The sequence below is a fragment of the Tinamus guttatus genome, unplaced genomic scaffold, assembly GCF_059628265.1.
Source record: "Tinamus guttatus ecotype Peru unplaced genomic scaffold, ASM5962826v1 Tinamus_guttatus_pri_ptg000002l, whole genome shotgun sequence".
Lineage (NCBI taxonomy): Eukaryota > Metazoa > Chordata > Aves > Tinamiformes > Tinamidae > Tinamus > Tinamus guttatus.
Genome location: NW_028288536.1, coordinates 1,900,739 through 1,920,516, shown reverse-complemented (window position 1 = coordinate 1,920,516; position 19,778 = coordinate 1,900,739). Strand labels below are relative to the sequence as shown.

Genomic DNA, 19,778 nt, shown 5'->3' with positions numbered 1-19,778 from the left:
TACCAGACAATGTACAAGAGATTAACTGTTTGAAATAAATAAACAAGGCATTGATTCTTATTATATGAAATGTTTGCACAGGACAAAAGACAAGCTGAAGAAATACAGTGGGCAGAAAAAGCATGGAAGTTGCCTCCAGACATCTCCTAGTGAGTAGCTGACACAAAAGAGATCCCAACAGGTCTCGAAAAAGGACTTTAATAAAATTCCAGCACCTATTCCTCTCCTTGGGGCTGGAATTCTCTCCTTAGGTATTAAAGGTCCTAATGGCTTTCCTTATGCAAATATAAGTGTGGGAGTACACTTTCTGCCTATAGGTTTTTTTCCCCCCTCCTTTCTCTTTCACACTTCTGGCTTTGGATCAGTGGCATCGGGAAGCAAAGGTTGTTTCTGTATACAGCATTATTTTCACTGTTTCCCAGTTCCCAAACACATGAAAGTGAACAGTAATAACAGCACAGCACAGTCTGTGAGAGGAGATCACAGTGTTCAACCTCAGGGTAAAATTAGCTCAGAAAAATTCTGCAGACATCTGCCATACTTCATAAAATCCCAGCACAGGTCTGAGTGTAATCAGACCATGCAAACTTCTTTGCTTACAGTTTGGCAGAAGACAACGTCCCTGCGATACTGAAGGCTCAGGCAGAGCCCTATCGTTGGAGCACTGTCCTGCATCAATAAAAAGACCATGGCTTTCTTGGCCTTGTCACTCATCATGGCTACACAGTCCGTGAGTGTCGTCAGCAAGGGGTAAAGAGCCTCGCTCCATTCACCTGGGTGGAAAAATGAAATTAATGTCACTCGAAGTACTTTGAAACACACACATATTAAGATAAAATCTTCTGTTGCAAGTTAAAGCAAAATGATCTACACTTAGTGCTTGTTTTACTCTGGCTGTCTGGTGAATCCCTACTTGTTTCCTTCCTCAAAGGAGGAAAACATGCAGACTTCGACTCTAGAAGGTTGTTAAGAATTTCCCAGCCATGTAATAGCTCTCAGATTTGATTCCCAGAACAGGCCATACAATAGCTGTTTGGAAAGCATAACAGGAAGAGGCATATCTGTACACACAAGGGTATATAAATGTGTGTGCATGTTCAAACACACCCTTTCACAGTGCAGGAACACAGCATGGAGGATCCATCTTTCTGGCCACCTCTGTCAATGAGATTTCTTCCAGATACTCCTGTCTCTGAAATTTTGTGGACTCATGATAATATTGTTTAACTGCCTCACTATCTTAAAATTATTTATCCTTCCACAGCACCTCAGCAAGGTTCATTTCTCATTTGCAGCACGCTAATTGTAAGGGTAGATAGGTATGAATTCATGTTCCCTCTCTTTTAAGTGTCCTCCATCTGCCCAGTGGCTTAGAAGGCTTAGAGCTAGCCAGTATAAACGTGCAGGGGCCCAGACGGGCACTAGTCAGATCCTTGGAAGCTGTAGGGGCTGGACTCCCACTGAGACATATGAGACGTGCCCCAGTATGACTGGGGACAACGAAAAGAAATTGGGTTGCTAGAGCCCTATTTCAGCACCTCAAGCACTGCACTGTTAACTCTCCCTAAAGAGAAGGCTCTGCCTTGAAATGCCCCACTAGCTCATTTCCTTTCCAGCCTTCTTTCACCTTCTGTCTTAGCTGGCCACCAATTTTTTAAATACATTTTCACAAGCATGTGAAAAGTTTTCTCTGCAGCATAAGGAGAGGACAGAACAGTGTTTTGGTTCTGCCCTCTTTCATGTAAGGCTAAACCAGGACACTTCCCTTTGGAGGGAAGGACAATGTGTTTCATTAGGGAGAAGCACCAGAGCTCTCCAACAGGAGTTGCACCAGCCTGGATGGCTGTACTGAGAAAGGGGCCATGCACAGAGCTGAACCCCTGAGCATGGGGTCACACCAGGCCTGAGAGGAAGCTGTTCACAACTTCAACTGAAAGGCAGGGCTAAGAGCCAGTAATAACACCCGTTTCTTTGATAACCATCCAAAGCGGGGAACTTTGGAAGTCTGCTAGCAGAAACATAACCGACAAGATTCACAGCACTGTCCTTGCTTTTGTTCTATGCGGCAGAGAGACAATCTCATAAACTAGATAAAGGGGAAGTTATTTGGCTCTGCTTCATCAGCTTACTTAAGAGTGCAGGAAACATCAAAAGAACAAAGAATTATGGCCTATCTTTTATATTCTATTAAATACTTTCCTCTCAAAATAAAATAAATGTCATAACATGGACCTGTGAACACTATGAAAGCAAAACACAGATGATACTAATGAAGTGTTTCTCTTATTGCACTTAAGAGCTTTGCTATGCAGGGATGAGTGACAAAAAAATTGAAGAGATCTGGCACATCATCATTCACTTGCCTGGATATTCATATGTGTATATACTTAAGTAACTCCATGATGATTTAAAATCGTAGGGTGCTTGGCAATACTTTGTTTAAAAGGTATGGCAATCCTAAAGTAGCACCAAATCACAGAAGAGGTGAGATTGGCTGGGACCTCTGGAGATCATCTAGTCCAAGTCCCGTGCTCAGGCCTGGTAGCTGCCATTAACAGGAATCAGGAATAAAAGAAATCACCCCCAAATGTTCCAATCAGGGTGGCACATTCAAGTAACAGCTTTTAAATATAAGGGCTCTCTGTGTTCATGTTCACTGGGCTTTTCCTTCCTTACTCTGTCTCATTAATCTCCTTCGGAGACCTTTATTTCTGCAAGCGCATGTTCTATAAAATTAACCAGTGGCACTTTCAACCACCACGAGCACTCTAAGGAGAAATCTATTCTGAGCTCCATTCTTGTGTTTTATTTCAGGATCAGAATATTTTTAAACTATTATTGACTCTACTAGGCAAATCCATAGATAGAGGAAGTTGGTTTAGGGCCTCACATCAATGGGGATAGACGGAATTGCTGCAGATTTACAACAGCTGGAGGCTGTCCCCAGGCCAGCTTGGGATACATTTTGGACATAAATCCCATTTTTATCAGAGGTCTCTAGTTCATGTTGAAAGTTACTGCACATTTAAAAGCTGGCACGGTACAAACCAGCAGGAAGTCTGTCATTAGCTTTGTGTGTTTTATAGACACACGTTGCATGGCAAGAGACACATCCTACAGGCTCCTCTCTAACAGCTGCAGCTGAACTCTGTTTGGTAAATAAGGGTCAGGCTTGGCTCTGGAAGTCGTTTCTGCTTTTCTTATGAGCAGCGCTGAGTAAAACCATATTTTAAGGCACACTTTGACATGTTGCATGTAAAAAAAGAAAATAAAAAAGAGGTGCTTTGAAGGCCTATCAAGTCACATAGTGGAGCCTCTCTCTATAAATCAGAGATCTTAACATATATGTGGGAAAAGGTTTTATTTTTGATAAGAGTCTTTCTTCTCCAGAACAGCAAAAATATTGTAATAACTGGATTCCAGAGCCTGGACCAGGTATCTTGAGTCTTTCAGTGTTTAGGTTGTGAGGGCAAAGCCCAGTGGCTTTGCTAAACCCAGGAGGCCCCTGCTGAAACCATCCTCAAATTAAACCTTCACACAGCTCTGACTAAACTAATCTCAGACTGGAAAAATTACAGCCATCTAGCTAGGAATGAGTGGTGTTACTGAGGTGTTCAGACCTTGTAAGTATCACAACAGTGTGAGGAACTACAGGGAGAGAAGGAGGAAGGTGAACAGTTTGGTCAAATTCTTAACTGAGCCTTCTGAAACCTGAAGCTTGCCTGGTGCCTACGTAGGCCACGTGGGTTTCCCTCAGCCCTGGTGGCTGCTCCATGTTCGAAGCCTCATTTGGAAAGCAGCTTCTCCAGGACATGTGAAAGGGCATGTCTGAAAACACCTTCACATCAGCCTCCCGCAGGCTTCACCGACACCGGGAGCAAGCTCTAAATGTTGCCTCCCACATGAGTTTATTCACATGTGTCAACCGGAGAGAACAGCAACAAATGTTCTCTGATGTTCAGACAGGAAAACTGAGTGACCAGCGCTTACCGGACACCCTATTGCACTGGTATTTGGGAAATTACAGCTTCCCAGTGCGCCCAGGCAAACCACACGATGCTGCAGCGCGTTTACCGTTCCGTAAGGGTCAGTGTCATCAGCAAGGCCCTTGTTGGGTGGTTTGGGTACAAACAAAAACCTGCCGTTCTCGGAAGAAGCGGAAGCCATGAACGCACATACCTGGGCCGGATTCCTCCGGAGCGGGGCTGCAATCTGCACAGAAATGGAGGGGCAACATGCATGATTAGGGAGCAGCAACACACTCTGAACATCAGCAACTCAAACGCTCGGGGCTGGGCATCTTGGAGCAAGCTGCAGCTTAGCAGAGCCAGTCCCTGGCCCCGGGCTGTCCCCCCACGCCACCATCCCCGAGCACGGGGTCGTCGGGATGGGGCCACGGCGGCTCCCCGGGGATGGCCCCGCAGCGCTGCCAATCCCCAGCGATCACAAGCCCCGTTTGAGAACCACTGGCTTAGTGCAATTACAAAATAAGCTGGCAATAAGGCAGCTAAACGGAATAGCAAAAGACTAGCAGTAAGTTCAACGTGCTCCTGTGCTTAACGGAAAACAAGGTGCCTCACGCTGCGAGAGCATCAGCATTTTGCTATTTTAGACAATTTTCTGCTGTACAATTTCTGAGACAGTTAACACCCGCACTGCACGGTGTGTTAAAAGCTCAAACCTCCCCAGCGAAGCTCGTGACAGCTTCACACTCACTTCGGTGGTAGGAACAGTTTGTCAGATGAAAATAGCTACGGTGCAGGGCAAAATGTAGAAGGACAATACACCTCGCTGCAACACATCTTGCATTGAAGCACAGCCATTTCTTAAGCTAGCAGATTTGAATGTCCCTTGCATTCATATCTAGATTCACTGGTCAATGGAATCACAGATTTGAAAATAACAGCAGAAAATAACAAATTCAATTATAAGCCTAAAGACAACCTGTTAATACCCTAAGTATTCATTAAAGAAAATACATTTTCATAATGAATATCTGAGTCTATAATGAAAATAAAAAGAAAAAAAATCTTAAGTCTCCTCTCTATTTTAGGCAGTATCTCTTTTTGAAACATTCACCACTAAAGAGGGCTTTTAAAGTCCTTCAGTAGCATTTTACTGCATCTCTGACCAACTCTGGAAGTATATAGGATTATGCTTTATCTTGTTTGCTTTTATTTTTTAACATTGCATTCAAACAAAGTTTTGGCTGCTTATCTATTCATTTGTTCATCTGACAAAATGTCGATTAATAAAGCGCTACTTCTTTGAACAGATCACAAGAAAAATGTTAAAATTTTGGCATCTAAACCTAGAGAATGGACAAGCTTTTTTTCAGTTATTTGTAAGATCAGCTGTGGAGAGTGATAGCAGCTTTTGGGGTGGAGAAAAAGAAATGAATTTGAGGGAAAAATTCCAATTGATTTCAATGAATTCATGTTTTCTTATAACATTGAAGCTGTTCCTCTGTCAAAAACAACTAGAAAAAATGTCTTGCATCAGATACCTAAGAAACAGAATTCCCTCTTGAGGATTTTTTAAGCTCTGTTCAGGCAAGGCTTTGGTTGATAGTGCTTAAGACTTCCAGTCTAGTCCTTAAACTTCAGTCATAGTGGGACGTGGCAACCACTCAACTTTAAAGCTTGATACATGTCTTGGTTTAATTTGTCAAGTTCTGTGGATTAAAAGGGATTATTTTTCCTGTTTCAGAGGCATGGGAGGGAACGTAACTAATGCAGCTAATTCCTCTTTGGTATGACATAAGTGAGATCCAGAGCAGAGGTAAAATTTTGACTGAAAATTCTGTGTAAATTTTGAAAGAAAAAAAGAGATTGTTTAAAGATGCTTTTAGCATGGAATTGCCTTGGGAAAAGCTTCTGATACCACTCACCACAGACATTTTTCCTATTCTTTTTATAATATTAAAAATTCAAAACTTGCTATTGTTGATATGAAAGTGCATTGAAGTTTACTGATAAAACTTTGTGTAAATGTACATAAAACTTCATAAAAGCAGATAGCACATTTAAAGCTGACAAACTGGTAAAACACAACCTAGGCATAAATATTAATAGAGGACACATTCTGAAACAAGACTTTTCCCCCCTATTTCTTTATAATATCCCAAAATATCAGCCTAACCTTGGAAACCACAGTCATTTAGAATATTAAGCAAATCAAAAGCAACAGAGGTACAAAGCCATACTAAATAGTATCTAAACATTTCTTTTAACCTCCCTCTTGTTTTCTTTTCTTTTTTTTCCATTTTTTCTTTTTCCGTTAAGGTACTGCCTTCCAATTTTACTGCGATGTTGAGGTGAATGGACATGAAGTCACAGACATATGGGAGGAAGGAAGAGCCATGAAATGATTAAAACAGAGCAGGAATAAGTAAATGAAAGCAGAAATCTCTCTTTCTAGAGTTAAACTGTTCTATTAAATGGGAAATGATAGGGACCGTGACAATTTCTTAAAGCAAAGAATGGGAGAATAAGCCAAATGTGTATATATGGACATGACATAATTTTGAAATATAATGCTAGGCTGCAAAACTATCAACCTAAACTGGTAAGGATCCCTCTCATTCGCAGGCTCCTGGCATTATGCACCTGGATTCTCCTCAGTACCGTCATGACCTCAGATTTTGACAGGATTATTCCACTGCAAACTTGCAGTGCCAATTCCTACCTTCCAGCTATATGAGATCTAACTAATCAAGCGCTTCAGCAGCACAGTTTTGACAATTTGGGTTAATATCTGCTTAAAACTCCAGGAAGTTCATCCAAGTTTTGCTCAGTCTAGCGGCCTGCCTGGTGATCCTCCTACCCTTTGGCAGCCCAGCTGGGACTGTTACTGCTGCAGTGGTGCCTGCATTTCTTCCACGTTTTATTTAACCCTCTATAGAGGTTCCCTGTTCTAAGCCTCGATTGCAACAGGAGCCCCCAGAGAAACCCCAGGGCCACCAGGGAAGGTGGAACCCCTGCGGCATCGAGAGGAGCAACTCCAGCTGGAGCAGGATCCCTGCCCAAGCAAGAGGCCTCGTGGCTGCTGGCGCCAGCCCTCTCTGCTGGAGCCCGCGCTCGGCAGCGAGGCCCTGCGGGAGGAGGCAGCGGGCTGGGGAGGCGGCGAGCGCGCGGCGGGAGCGCGGCAGCGGGGGGCACGCTGGGCATACGCACGTGTGTTTCTGAGAGCATGGCATGCACAAGGTGGTGTGGATGGAGGTGCTGGTGAGGATGATGAAGGTGGAGAGGAGATCTCACTTAAGTCTTCTGGATTTATCCAGTAGGCGCGAGTGTCCCGATTACCTTTCTTACTCGTGCAGCTGGTGTCGCACTGGAAAACGTCTTCGCAGCTGTCGCTCTGCAAGCGCTCCTTCTGGAGGAGTTTGTCCACCCTCTGTATAATACACTCCAGACTTTTGTCAACATTCAACCACACCTTCTCCTTGAAAGAAAAACATTTTCTTCTCAACTTTTTTTTAAGAAAGGAAAGAGACAGTGGGCAACAAATCCCTTGGCACATACATTTCCTGGCGTGATTCTAAGCAAAGTTGCTTCTGGGCTCTTGTGGCTACATTTGTGCACACACAAACTCTGTATATATAAATATATGAGCACATCAACATGTAGAGGTGTCACGTGATAAACTGAAGAGCTATGTTAAAATTAAATTTGCTGAACAATTCTACATGTTTCTTTAACCCATGATTCACTATTGCAATTTCTAAAGGGCTTCAATTTCTATTTTTGAAACTTATGCTTGACTGGGAAACATTTCCTCACTTTTGCTGACTTTTCTCCTTTAAAGATGTATTTCCTTAGTGCCCAGAGTGATTAGAATTCAGCAATCCTGAGCCTTTTATCCTGTCAAAATGTTTGTAGAAGAGGATGTCTCCCATTCTTCTCAAGGCTAGGAATGCAGAAGAGGGCACAGCATTCCCTCCCAAGCATAGGTGGGCCCAGAAGTAAGCTAATTAAGTAAGCAAGAGAAGTTTTAGCTAATTTTAGAAGTATGAGGGGAGAAGGCAATGACCACTTTTATTTACACAGTGCTGGTCTCTTTGGTCAATATTTTAAAGCTACTATTTCTATAAAGGTAAATGCTGCTTTTGTAGCTCCAGTCAAAGGAACTGAGATGAAGGAATAAAAAATACAGTACATCATAGAAACATTAATTAAAACTATTCAAAAGACTTCTGAAATTATTATAAAGACTTGGAATGATCTAGGTATCAAGTCTGCATTGTATAAAAAATAACTCCATTGTACTAACTTAATAGTAAAACCACTATTGATAGATGAAAAAGATTACATAGTAATTATTTTCCAATATAACTCTGCCAGTAACAAAATTACTGTACAGCAATATTAGCATCTAATCAACTGAACTGACTTTATTAGTATCTCATTCTGACTGTAAATTAAAGCACATCAAAACAATTAGATCGTGCGAGGATCTATTTTACAAATAAACTGGATTCCATTTCTACATTGATAGTTCATAAAATTAATAACTGTTCTAATTAATCTGGACTATTTTTTGAAATCTAGTTCATTTCTGTTTTTATTACAAATGACAGTACTTAACACAGGCCAATTCTTATTTAAATTGGCAGAGTTGAGTGGAAAAACATTTAAATCCTTAGTGCAAACAGTTTTAAAAAGTTGTTTTTAACAAAATAGAGATAGATGGTAAGTTCTAAAATATTTAGGTCAGGAAATAAAACAGGAGAAAAGTTTGCAAAGTTGCATTGTACAGCTAACACACACAAAATGTGTTTATTTTGGTGAAGTCTAAGAGCCCCTTGTAGTACGATCCTCAGTTGTTTGCTTTAAAATCTGTTTATTTTCCCTTGGAACAAAAGTAACCATCTCTGTTGTTCCAGAGACACAGAATTATTTATTAAGGCTTGACTTTTCTAGTTTACCAGTATCTCTAGTAGATGACTAAGACACATAATAATGTGCTCCAAAATACGTATCCTTCGCATCTCTGATGAGCAGTTATAGAGCTTACAAAGTAAAGAACACAGCAGCTAGAAACTGAAAAGAAGAAAACATTCATCACTCTCCTGAGCAAACCTACCCATTCCTCTTCGTGCCAATCCACCTGCAAAGAAGATCGACTATTTCTTCCTGTCCATCTGGCCACAAGTGTGTCTTGGTCATTCCTCAGCATCACTTGTTCCCCTTCCCCAGAGGTTGGGGAAGCCTTGGAAGCTATGTAATCTGGCCTTGCAGCATTCAGTCCATGTATTGAATTTGCCAACAGCTTGCAGTCACAGACTGTGACAAGTTGCCGGGTCTAAAAAGCAATAAAATCCCCACAATTTAAAACATTTCCATCATTCTGTATGCATTTTTTTTGTACATCTCTTCTTTTTAAAATAAAATAACCATCCTTAAGCAGTGTCTGAGATGTCTTTAAAATCATTTTATAGCATACCTTAGAAAGATATATAAGATGTCAAACTACAAAGGATACGATTTCCAAAGGTCATGCAACTGTTTTAGCCTCTTATTGAAAAATTCACTAATAAACCTGCAATTCTCAACATGTTTTTTAGCATGCCATTCTCCATTGGATGTAAGGTTAAAACAATGTGGAGATGTTTTGTCTTACAATACCCAGAAGTTCCACAGCAGACAAACCAATTTTTAACCTCTACCGCCCAGTGTCAATAGCAAGGAAGTCTCAAGAGAAAGGCTAAAGACATACTCTCCTAACCAGTGCAGCATGTTCCTTGTCATATTTAGTGGTTATATATTACAGGATTTCTGTAAGTTACGTGATTAAGAATCCAATTAATCTATATGTCTAAAAAAAAAAAAAAAACAAGCCTGTACTAAGTTATACTACTACCCGGCTGCTACTTTTCCCACAGATTAATTGCACATTGCTGCACAATAAATTGTTGTATTCATTTAGAATGAATATTATAACGACTAATACACCTATAGGTGATCACATTTTTTGCACTCCAGGAAGCTGAATACGTATCCCCTCACCTGGGTCAACTTATGGCAAGATGGTTGAACATACATAGCTGCTATTACTACTATTTAGAAAGCTCAGATCTCCTTTGTAGACAGAAGAGGTCACCTGTTTGCTTTGTGCCCCTGTAAATAAGGTTGTGTTCAACTGCAGTGGAAGATTGTGTTCAGATGCTTAATAGAGACATAAAAGAAAAAAATGGTTATAAAGAAAGGGGGATGAAAGAAAATAAGGAATGCTCATTTCTGGAATATGATGACTGAATAGAGGATAGCAGAGGACACTTTTACAACTCTTGGCTCTCCACTCTCAAGAGAAGGCAGAGGCAGATAGGTGTGAAGGGTAGGAGAAAACTCCAATAAATGCAGTGAATTCAAAAGGCTGATCTGATTTTCCTGTTTTTTAAGACTCTGTGTGGTACAATATATTACTGTACATGGTAAAATAAATGTTTCAGGAAAACTCACTAAAGAAAGAGAGATTAAAAAAACACAGTGTGCTACAGAATATGCTGTACTTTGGGGGCATATTATTCTCCTACCTTGTCTGCCAGGATGGCAAGCGTTCTTTCAAGACCATTAGCTGATCTATCCTTGGCAGCTCTTGAGAGCCTTTCCGCATAGTAACTGACTTGAGTTTTCAGGGTGTTGATTTGTGCAATGATTTCCTTTGCTCTAATGATGTCCTGTGGGATGTAGATTATAGACTGGGAGCTTGTGGAAGTGCTGAAAGAGAAGGAATGATTTTAGGGGGAAAATTGATCTGGGCATATACACGCTACAGCGGCATGCTGGGGAATTAATGGCAGACAACAAAAAATCACCTACGATAGCAATCAACAGTGAAAGGCCAGTGGGCAATTGCACAGCAGGAACACGACCCTAGAGCCTCTCTGCCTTTACCAGGAGCAGTCAGATGCAAATTCACTATGCCAGGTGACTGAGGGCCGGGCTCCTATCCTAGAGGGTCAGTTTTGCTGGGAAGAACGTGATTTTCCACCACAGATGGAAACATTGTGTTTGTGGACAGTTTGCCCCACTCTACCTCTCCTTACCACATGGATGTCCACTGAGGCTGGGTATATAAACTACCCGTTAGCATTGTGGAAAGAAGATCTGCGCTCTGCCCAACACAGAAACACTGCCTCAAGTCCTTGTGCAGACACTGCTGTATTGCTAGAAACGCCTTCTGATGTTAGGCACTTTTCCCTGTTGCAGGCTTAATTTGAGCTGTATCAACAAAAGCAACCTTTTCTCCAACTAGGAAGGGAAGCAACCTATACCAGTAAAACATAGGTTGGCCTACTGTGGCTCCACTGATTCTGTCTACTCGTGGGTGGAAGGGAAAAAAAATTGGCTTTCAGATGGCTGAAGTTGCATAACAGCCGGATTACTTGGAATCAAGCTGCCATCTCTCCCTTTGCCAAATAACGTGTTGTGTTTTCTCCCCCGGTACAAAAGCTGTGCAAATATCAGGCCGATATTCCAGCTCCAGCTGTGCCAAAAGTCACATCCTGGTCGTGCTGTGGCATCAAGAGGTGTCACCTATCGCACTGTATCTTAATTTTGTTACATTCATTTCTTGCAGCGATAAACGGATTCAGCGCAGCCTCAGTGCCAGAGCAGCTACCGCCAGCACCGGGCTCAGCGCGGACATCACCCCCCTGCTACGGGATGAAGCAGGAAGGAGGGCGGAGGCTGCGGGTCGGGAGAGGCCTCCATCCCCAGCCCACGAGCAGCCCCGGGTGGAGCCGCTGCTGTCGCCTCCGCAGGGAGTCTGTGAGGTAAAACGGGAGAGCTGTGCGGGCCGCGCTCCAAAACAACGGCCGCTGGCGCCAGCCGGGGGGCTTCGTGCCGCTCAACGGACCCTACGGTAAGAGGGGAGCTTGATTAATCCGTTGGGGTTTCTGTTGAAACAAGGTCATTTTCAAAGGGCAGAGGAGCAGAAAGGATCCCTGAAGGAGTTTCCTTATTTGTGTCCCAGAGAGCGCTGCCCAGGACTGCCACAAGCCACTGAGAAAATAAACCTCAGCTTTTAGGTCTTGGGGTGCACGTGACTTACGCTCTGCACTGACTGGAGATCTTAGTGACGATTCCTCTGAGCAATTTATTTCCACTACGGCGTGATTAACATGCACAAAGATGAAGTAGTTGGCAGGAAAGGCCATGCAGCATATTGAGATCTCACTTAGAATTATTATTTGTTTAATCACAAACATTTGCGGGGATGATTGGGGGAGATTGTATGGTGTAAGGTTCACATATATAATCTTTCCAACCTGCAATTGCTTTTTCAAATGAACAGCTCTCACTGGGCTACATAAGTAAGCTATAACATAAGCTTAGAGCTCTCAGTGGATTAGAGATTCAACCCTAAATGTAAGTAATTTAGAGCAGAACTTCTGCACTGTTCAACCATCAAGTAACGACTGCTTTTTATAGCTCTGAGCACCATGACATGAAGAAAAATACATAAAGGTCAGGTGAAAATGTTTCAGTGAAGACATGGATTACAAAACCATAAACCATGCCCAGTATGTTACCATAAATGTAATAAAATAGTATTATCTTCATTATCTTCTACTATCTTCTGTTCTCACCAGAAATAACAGATGAAAAGATAAAAATTCTTTTTTTTTTTTTCTGATCTGCAGCTTTCTAACTGCTGACCTGAGAGAGCCAGGAAGCAGCTGTTCATTACAAACAAACATTGCAGATGAAATGAAATCCATTCATACGTCATGTTCTACAAAGTAGCTGCAGTCATTTAGAGCACGATGAGGGGTGCCATGATGCATGACATTAAAAAGCCCTGCACATTTTAAAACACACTAGGTCTTTGCCAAAGAAAAGAAAAAGGAAACAAAGCAAAACAAAACAACCCAAGGAACAGAAACCCTCTCTACGGAACACTCAGAAACAGAAAACTCACCAACACTCCTCATAACTGCTAAAAAAAATGAAAAACCAAAATAAAATTAGCAGATTGTTAGCAAATACCAAAAGCAGAAAACAAAGCAAAGGATGCTTGAGGAAATAACATCTATGTCATGTTTTCAACAAGGCAACTACATACGATTAAACTTGTAAGCCAAAAACACAGATTGCCACATCACCACGTGTCTAGCTTGGGGGAAATGTCGTGGGTTCGCAAAGATGGATTTTGCCAGTGAAAGATAAAAGAACTGAACAATAGCTACATAAGAGGGAAATCAAAGAGATGAAACTCGATTTTACTATAGGGGTTTGTATGATAAGCAAGTAATGCTTAAAAAAAAGTCCCCTTGCCTTCACAATCCTAAAATTGTATTTTACATTAACAGCCAAGATGAAATTCATACGGCCATATCAGTACATATGCCAATTAGGTTTACGATATATTTTAATCAACTACTAAGCCATGGGATACATAATGCAACATAATAGGTTTATCAATAATCCCAGTCAAGAGCCTGCTCTTGATGTGCTTTAGGCTAGCAGGGGCCACTGCAATCCTCAACATTAACTTGTTTATAACATAAGACCTAGAATTACCACTGACAACAGAAAGTTAGGATTGGACGCACCTCACCCTGCTTCAAGCACCTATACCATAAACATCTGCATCTGAGCTAGTCATCCTACACCACCTGCACAGTCCACGGAGAGAAACAGGAAACCTCACTGATTGTAGATACCTACATGAGGGTACCTCGCCCCTCGTCCACAGGTATCCGCCAGGACACCGAGCTCAGGTGTTCACATCTGCACTAAAGACATTGGAAATGGAGGACGTGAATCCCACCACTCCTGCTTGTAGTCTGGCTCTACCTGCAGATCGTTGTTGCTGCTGGAGTTGTTTAGCACATTTCAAACTGGAAGTGGCTCTTCCTTATTGACTCAATTTATGCCGTGGTACTTCAAGTTCATGCTTTGAAATTGTTCAATTTCTGGGGGCTGTGGCCCACAGTGCTGGTTTTAAACCTTAAGCACATGACAGCAGGTCTCAATTACACAGTACAAGGTCTTTCAAAGACCATTTTGGAAACCTCAAACCACAGAATATTTCAGGATTTTGCGGGGGTTTTCTACAGTTCCAATAAATGAGTGTAATAAATGCTCTCAAACAGAAATACCAGCTAAACAGATTAGATGAAATATGTGATAATTAACACTTGATTTTCTAATCTTCTGTATCAAAAATCTATCATGATTCTCTGTATGGACATGTCCCTGTTTGCTTTTACGTGACCCGGAATAAATTACTACAAAAGTGCTAACTGCCTTCTAAGTGAATGCTGGAACAGGAAAATTCCCAAAAATAATTCTCCAGAGCAGCAAAAGGTCCACAGCCTATGAAAATACTATCACAGAAAACTCGTCCTTCAAATGTGGAACCTGCAGTTTTCCTGGACTCAGAAAGATGAATTCTACAATGCTTAGAGCAAAAGCACTGGATGGAAATTAAGCTCTCTGATCAGCTTGCTTAATGTGAGAGAATAAAAATTACACAGGGCCTTGAATGAGCAAGACCCATGTAAGGTGACAGAAGGAGGGTGTTTCAGAAAGCAATATTGGCGTTCAGGGAACAGGAAGGGAGAACTTAAGTGTAGCAGTGCTTCCAGGCTCAGTTTCCTGCAGTTTTACCCTAGCCCACTTGGTAAGTCAGGAACAATTACAGATTTTTGTACTGCTCTTTCTATACATTTGACTGATGTTCACAGGATGCTGCTATTGACTTATCCACTGCCAAAACTGATTCTCCAAGCTGGCAGAGCTTGACTGCTTCAAGCAGTCTGATGCTTGACTGCATCACTCATTCCTTACATCAGCTCCCCACCATCAATCCCTTCTTTTGGAAGAGCATTTCCAAGGACTCTGTTCCCTGGCTACAGTGATTCCCTGCAGTGCCACTCTCACTGTTCCTGAAATTCTCTCTATTGCAGCAAATTTAACACAGACTCAGGTGACAATATCTTTTCTTTGGGAGTCAGTCTGGACACTATGCAGGTCTGCTCCTTTAGCATATGTGACCTTCCCAGTTTCTGCTTCTTCCTCCAGTACATATGGTTGCACTTCCAGAGAGTCCCTGAAGAGAGGGACTGTGAGGGTGATGTATCCTGCCTGTAGGGCAGAGTGAAGCTGGTTTTCAGAAGCCTGATCTGCACTGGGTCTGCACAGACCTCAAGGCAGTACAGAAAATACTCCCTCAATATTCAACCCAAGATCAACTCATTCAGCTCAACCCAAGCTGTCAATGAGAAATTTGCCTATCAAGCACAGCTGTTTTGCACTAGGGAGAATTCAGCAACCTGAACTCCTGGAAGCTATAATAGGGGTAGAAATCTCCTGAAAATAATGGAGTAAAAGTGTGACGTGGTGTAACTAAGGAGGTCCTACAGACAGATTTTTAACCTAAACTTAGGCAAATCTCAAACCTAACACTTAAAATGGCTAAAATAATTCATCCAACAAGTATTATAGAAAATTAAAGATTTCACTAAAAAGAGCACTACAAAGACCCTATCAGTAAACAAGCAAATATGGTAAAGCAAAAGGGAAATTGTTTTCCTTATTTTTTGGAAAAGCATGAACTAATCTTCATATTGTATAGTAGAATTACTGAATGAGGTGCAACAAAAACATGGAATGCAACGATCTTCCAAACCACTGAGCATAAAGCACTAGGAAAATGTATGAAATAGTTGACACAAAAATATTTCTACTTACTGTTTCTTTGCTTCTTCAAATTTATGCAGCTTTTTCCGCAAGCCACCTGATTTAAAGCCTTGACAGTGAGCTGCTGGTGCTCCTATGGTGACTATGTCGTAGTTCTGATCTGGGATGGACAAAAAGGACTTACAAATGAAAGCTTGTCATCTTTACTGTGGACAAACAGCTGTGGGAAATTTAAAAACTACTCTGAAAGTAACTTTGTAAAGCCTTGTGCCAGTATTTTGAAGGACACAGAAAAGCTGAAATGTTTTAGAGGCCCTGGAAATTCATCAAGTACTTTTAAAGTGAAAAAAAAAAATCATGTTTGAATGCAGATCCTCTGTTTCCTGATCTAGAAGATTGACAGTGAAAAAGAAGCCTTGAGCCTCTACCCTAAACCTGCCATCACAGGGATCCCTTATATGGATACACACAGTACAAGTATGTGTCTGTGGTTAGTGGTCATCGGCATTAAAAGAAGGAAAAAAATAGGTTATATATGAAGAAAGAAGCTTGTGAATGAACTGGCATGATTTTATTTTGATGCTTCCAGAGGGAAAAATAAATATATAAATCAAAAGCACACAAAATTAGCAACAAACAACAGTCAGAGCCTTTAATACCCTGATAAGATCCAGCAGACTGGAAAGGGCAGAGCAGCTTAAACCAAGGGGCGGGACAGCACCAAGGCTCACTTGTGCCGCCTCGGGCACAGTTAAGTCCAGAACTTAGTTGTGCCACCTTTAAAACAGGGACAATTATACTTACACCTCTTCTTTTGCAAAGAAATTTGGAATCCAAGATTGGAAAGTGCTATAAAAAAGTCAAGTAGTATTACTACTACACAGCAACAGTATGGAGAAAACTCAATTTGGGTTGAGGATGGAAATCCAAAATGGAGGAAAAAAGAAATGGAAAAAATTGAGAAAAAGAAGAAACATACCTGATCCTGCATCATCCTGGACTCTCATTCTCTGTATATGTAAATTTGTGGGAACGAATTCCAACTTTTTATCAGCTTTCAGGCTACTGGCTTTAAATGAAGGACCTGGGAAATGCAAGAGAAAAATGATTATTCTGCAACTGAACTTTTAAAATCCTCTGCTTCTCCTAAGTTTAACTACTCACAGGAGTTCAACATTTGCTCTGTGCTGTAAGTAAGGATACGAGGAAATATACACAAAAATCAGCCTTTCTACCATTGTTCAAAAATTTTTTGAACTTTCAGGGTGAAATAAAGAGAAAGAAGAAGAAAAATATTCCCAGATCACCAGCAAATTCATAATAGATGTTAATAAAAAAAAATAGAATAGTATTTTTAGTCATCAAACTAAGACATTCTGGGATACCAACCTAAAAGGAACACTGACAAGCACAACCAAGGTGCATAATTTTATTACTGAAAATAGATCTTGCTGACCTTTATACTGATGCAGGTCTGTTAGATTTTCTTGATAAGTTAATATAATTGTTTGGTACTGAGTAACTATTTGTCGACGAAGGCTTTCCCAACAGGGAGACAACTCTCCTAGCTCTTCCAGCTCACAAACCCTAGAAAAAGAAGGAAAAAAAAAAAGAAAAGAAAGAGAGAGAAGTGTTTAGCTTTGTTGTCCACCAAGAACTTTCCACATTCCACATTATAGCAACACAGGACCATCCTCAACTGACATATTTGGAATTCACCCTTGGGGCAGGAATGACCTTTCTTGGATGTTTAAGATAATCAAGTCCTCTCTCAAGTTAAATCTGAATTGTGATAGGTTTAGGTGGGAGATTAGTATCTATTTGACCACCACAGACACTCCTTGTGTCTCATGTCAGGTATCTACAAAACAGTTTCCAAGGCCAGACAGTTTTATGTAATGCTTTTGATTACTTATTGGACTAAATATACTACTTGGAATAGAGGAAGAAGGGAAAAAGTAAAAGTAAATAAGCCAACACTAAACAGAACTCAAATGCAGAGGATGCAGTACTATCATTAATCAAAATGATTTAGCAGGTGTTTTTGCAGTTCTCTCAATATCCCTTATCCGTAGTTTAATCAATTGCCTGTATACAATCTGAGACAGCATTTGACAGAGTAATTCCTACTCTGCAATGTTTAGGGATATCATCAAAGGAGGCGAGTTTCCAAGAAACCATCAGGCTGATTTGCCAACAGGCAGATCTAGTGTAAACTGTATTCACCAGTGACTTGGAAAAAGATGCTTTCACTTCCCTCTTGTAAACTTCTTCTCTGTAAGGTGCTATTAATGACCGTCCTGTCAAGCTCCCTGCACAAAACAGGTCACGCAGCTGAGCCAGGCTTTTCTTGCAGCAAATCGATGACTTAAAACTTCCAGCTCTACAGAAGCTACCACTGTATCCTCTGCTTGTTGCTCCCACGAGGCTCTGAGCTACCAGGGGATTTGCGTTGACATAAATGTTAGCTAGTCAAAAGTCCCCCTAGCTACTCATTTCCTTTCAAAGGGCTTGGGGCCAGGGAGGCTTTATGTAAGAGGGAGCAGTTGTGACTACCCAAGGACACTTTAGCTGCCACCACGGTGTTAAGGCAGGGGCAGCTGCGCTGCTGTGGCTGCCGCGCATTCCTGTGCGCAGCAGGACAGAGAGCGCAGGAAAGAGTGCGTGGCCAAATCTCAGGTAACCTATGAATGCCAACTGTGATTGCGCTAACTCACACAAGAATTCGCAACATGAACAAAAAAGAGGGCACTAATCCAAATATATGTAGCCGAAAACCACCCTAAAATAGAATCATCAGAAACCTAACAGCACTGGCCAAAGGCGAAGAATTCTGCACTACGCTGCGGGTCCCCCCAAAGGAATAAAGGCAGATGGGCCACAGACTCTCACTGATTACTCACAAAGTGTAACTGTGTGAACTTCAGGGGCTACAAGGGGGACACAGCGCAGTGTTACCGGTCTCCTGCCTTGCTGTTAACCCAGAACCGTGTGTGACACACAGATCTCCATGCATTCTTGCCGAGAGCCCCTGAACAGCCACATTTCAAGGCCAAGGCTTTAAGGAACTTCATTATCCACAGTCTAGCAGGAAGCCACATCTTCCTTCCTATCCACCTTAAATTCTCCTTTTGCTGTCTTCAGGTTGTTAATCTACAATCCTCTCGGAGGGCATCTTATAGAGAAGCTTACAACACTTTATATTAGCATGGCAGCACCTCACCATTTACAGGTGTTTTTAAACGTACAGTGAGGAAAGTTGTAGAGAACCAGCCACACACCGAGTAATGGGCAAGTCATGTCCAACGCGTAGCGAAAAGTGCACCCCCAAGCCCTGCAATCACGGCCCAAGCAGCGTGACCATGCAGGAGGCAGCATTTGCTCTCCGGAGTTGAAGAGTTTGATGACCTTAACACAACAGCCCACTTCAACTCAGCGCACCTCCCAGAAATCAAGCCCAAAAAGCAGTAAAAATTCACAATGTGAATTTTAAACACTCAACCAATTGTGTCACGGGGTAGTTTCTTTTCTACACATTCAAAAATAGAAAAAAAATTAACTGCAATTACTGCAGTCTTTTTGTGGGAAGTCATCACTTAAAAAAAATAAAAATACATGCAAACACTGTATACTACTTCTGCTCATATGGATTAACACATCATTTTCTTTCAAATCATCACAATGGAATTAAAATGTATTAACATCAGATACTTAGAGCAGTAGCTAGTTTTATGTCTAATTAAGGTCGGACTTAATTGGGCCTCTAGGAGTAGATTCAAATATATCCAAAATAAAAAGCCAACGCTCAGTAATAGAGCTAGAATTATTTTGTAATCTCCATGAAAAGGAATGACTTTTATATAGAAACATCAAACTACTGTTTGCAAACCACAACCTACAAGTGCAGGAAAGTAAGGCTAATAAATGGGTGTGTTACCTACAAGACAGTTAATTGCTTCAAAAGAAGCAAAGTCGGAGCACCTCTGCAAAATGCTTAAGAGATTCCTTTGCCTTCCACCTCCCAAAATGAGAGCAGGTCTGCTCTGACTCTCCAAGCCAACTCTCAACGCACTGAAGAGGAGCCCGTGCTCTTGTGATCTACCTCTGCTTGCTTTTCAGAGCAAGGAA

General features: G+C 41.5%; 1 protein-coding gene across 9 annotated transcripts in view; it reads right to left on the bottom strand.

Annotated features, from left to right (window-relative positions):
- Positions 1 to 19,778, bottom strand: part of INPP4A (inositol polyphosphate-4-phosphatase type I A) — a 52,715-nt gene that overhangs the window by 23,098 nt on the left and 9,839 nt on the right. For 4 of the 9 annotated variants that reach the window (XM_088521643.1, XM_088521699.1, XM_088521900.1 and 1 more), the window contains exons 9-17: positions 17,107 to 17,237; positions 16,630 to 16,734; positions 15,702 to 15,810; positions 12,925 to 12,942; positions 10,535 to 10,718; positions 9,085 to 9,303; positions 7,305 to 7,443; positions 4,180 to 4,212; positions 601 to 773 (exon numbers count right to left, since the gene is read on the bottom strand). In XM_088521643.1, the coding sequence (XP_088377769.1) occupies positions 601 to 773; positions 4,180 to 4,212; positions 7,305 to 7,443; positions 9,085 to 9,303; positions 10,535 to 10,718; positions 12,925 to 12,942; positions 15,702 to 15,810; positions 16,630 to 16,734; positions 17,107 to 17,237 (1,111 nt within the window). Of the gene's footprint in view, positions 1 to 600; positions 774 to 4,179; positions 4,213 to 7,175; positions 7,444 to 9,084; positions 9,304 to 10,534; positions 10,719 to 12,924; positions 12,943 to 15,701; positions 15,811 to 16,629; positions 16,735 to 17,106; positions 17,238 to 19,778 lie in introns of all 9 variants that reach the window. The other 5 variants (XM_088521438.1, XM_088521832.1, XM_088521509.1 and 2 more) reach the window with 3 other exon arrangements.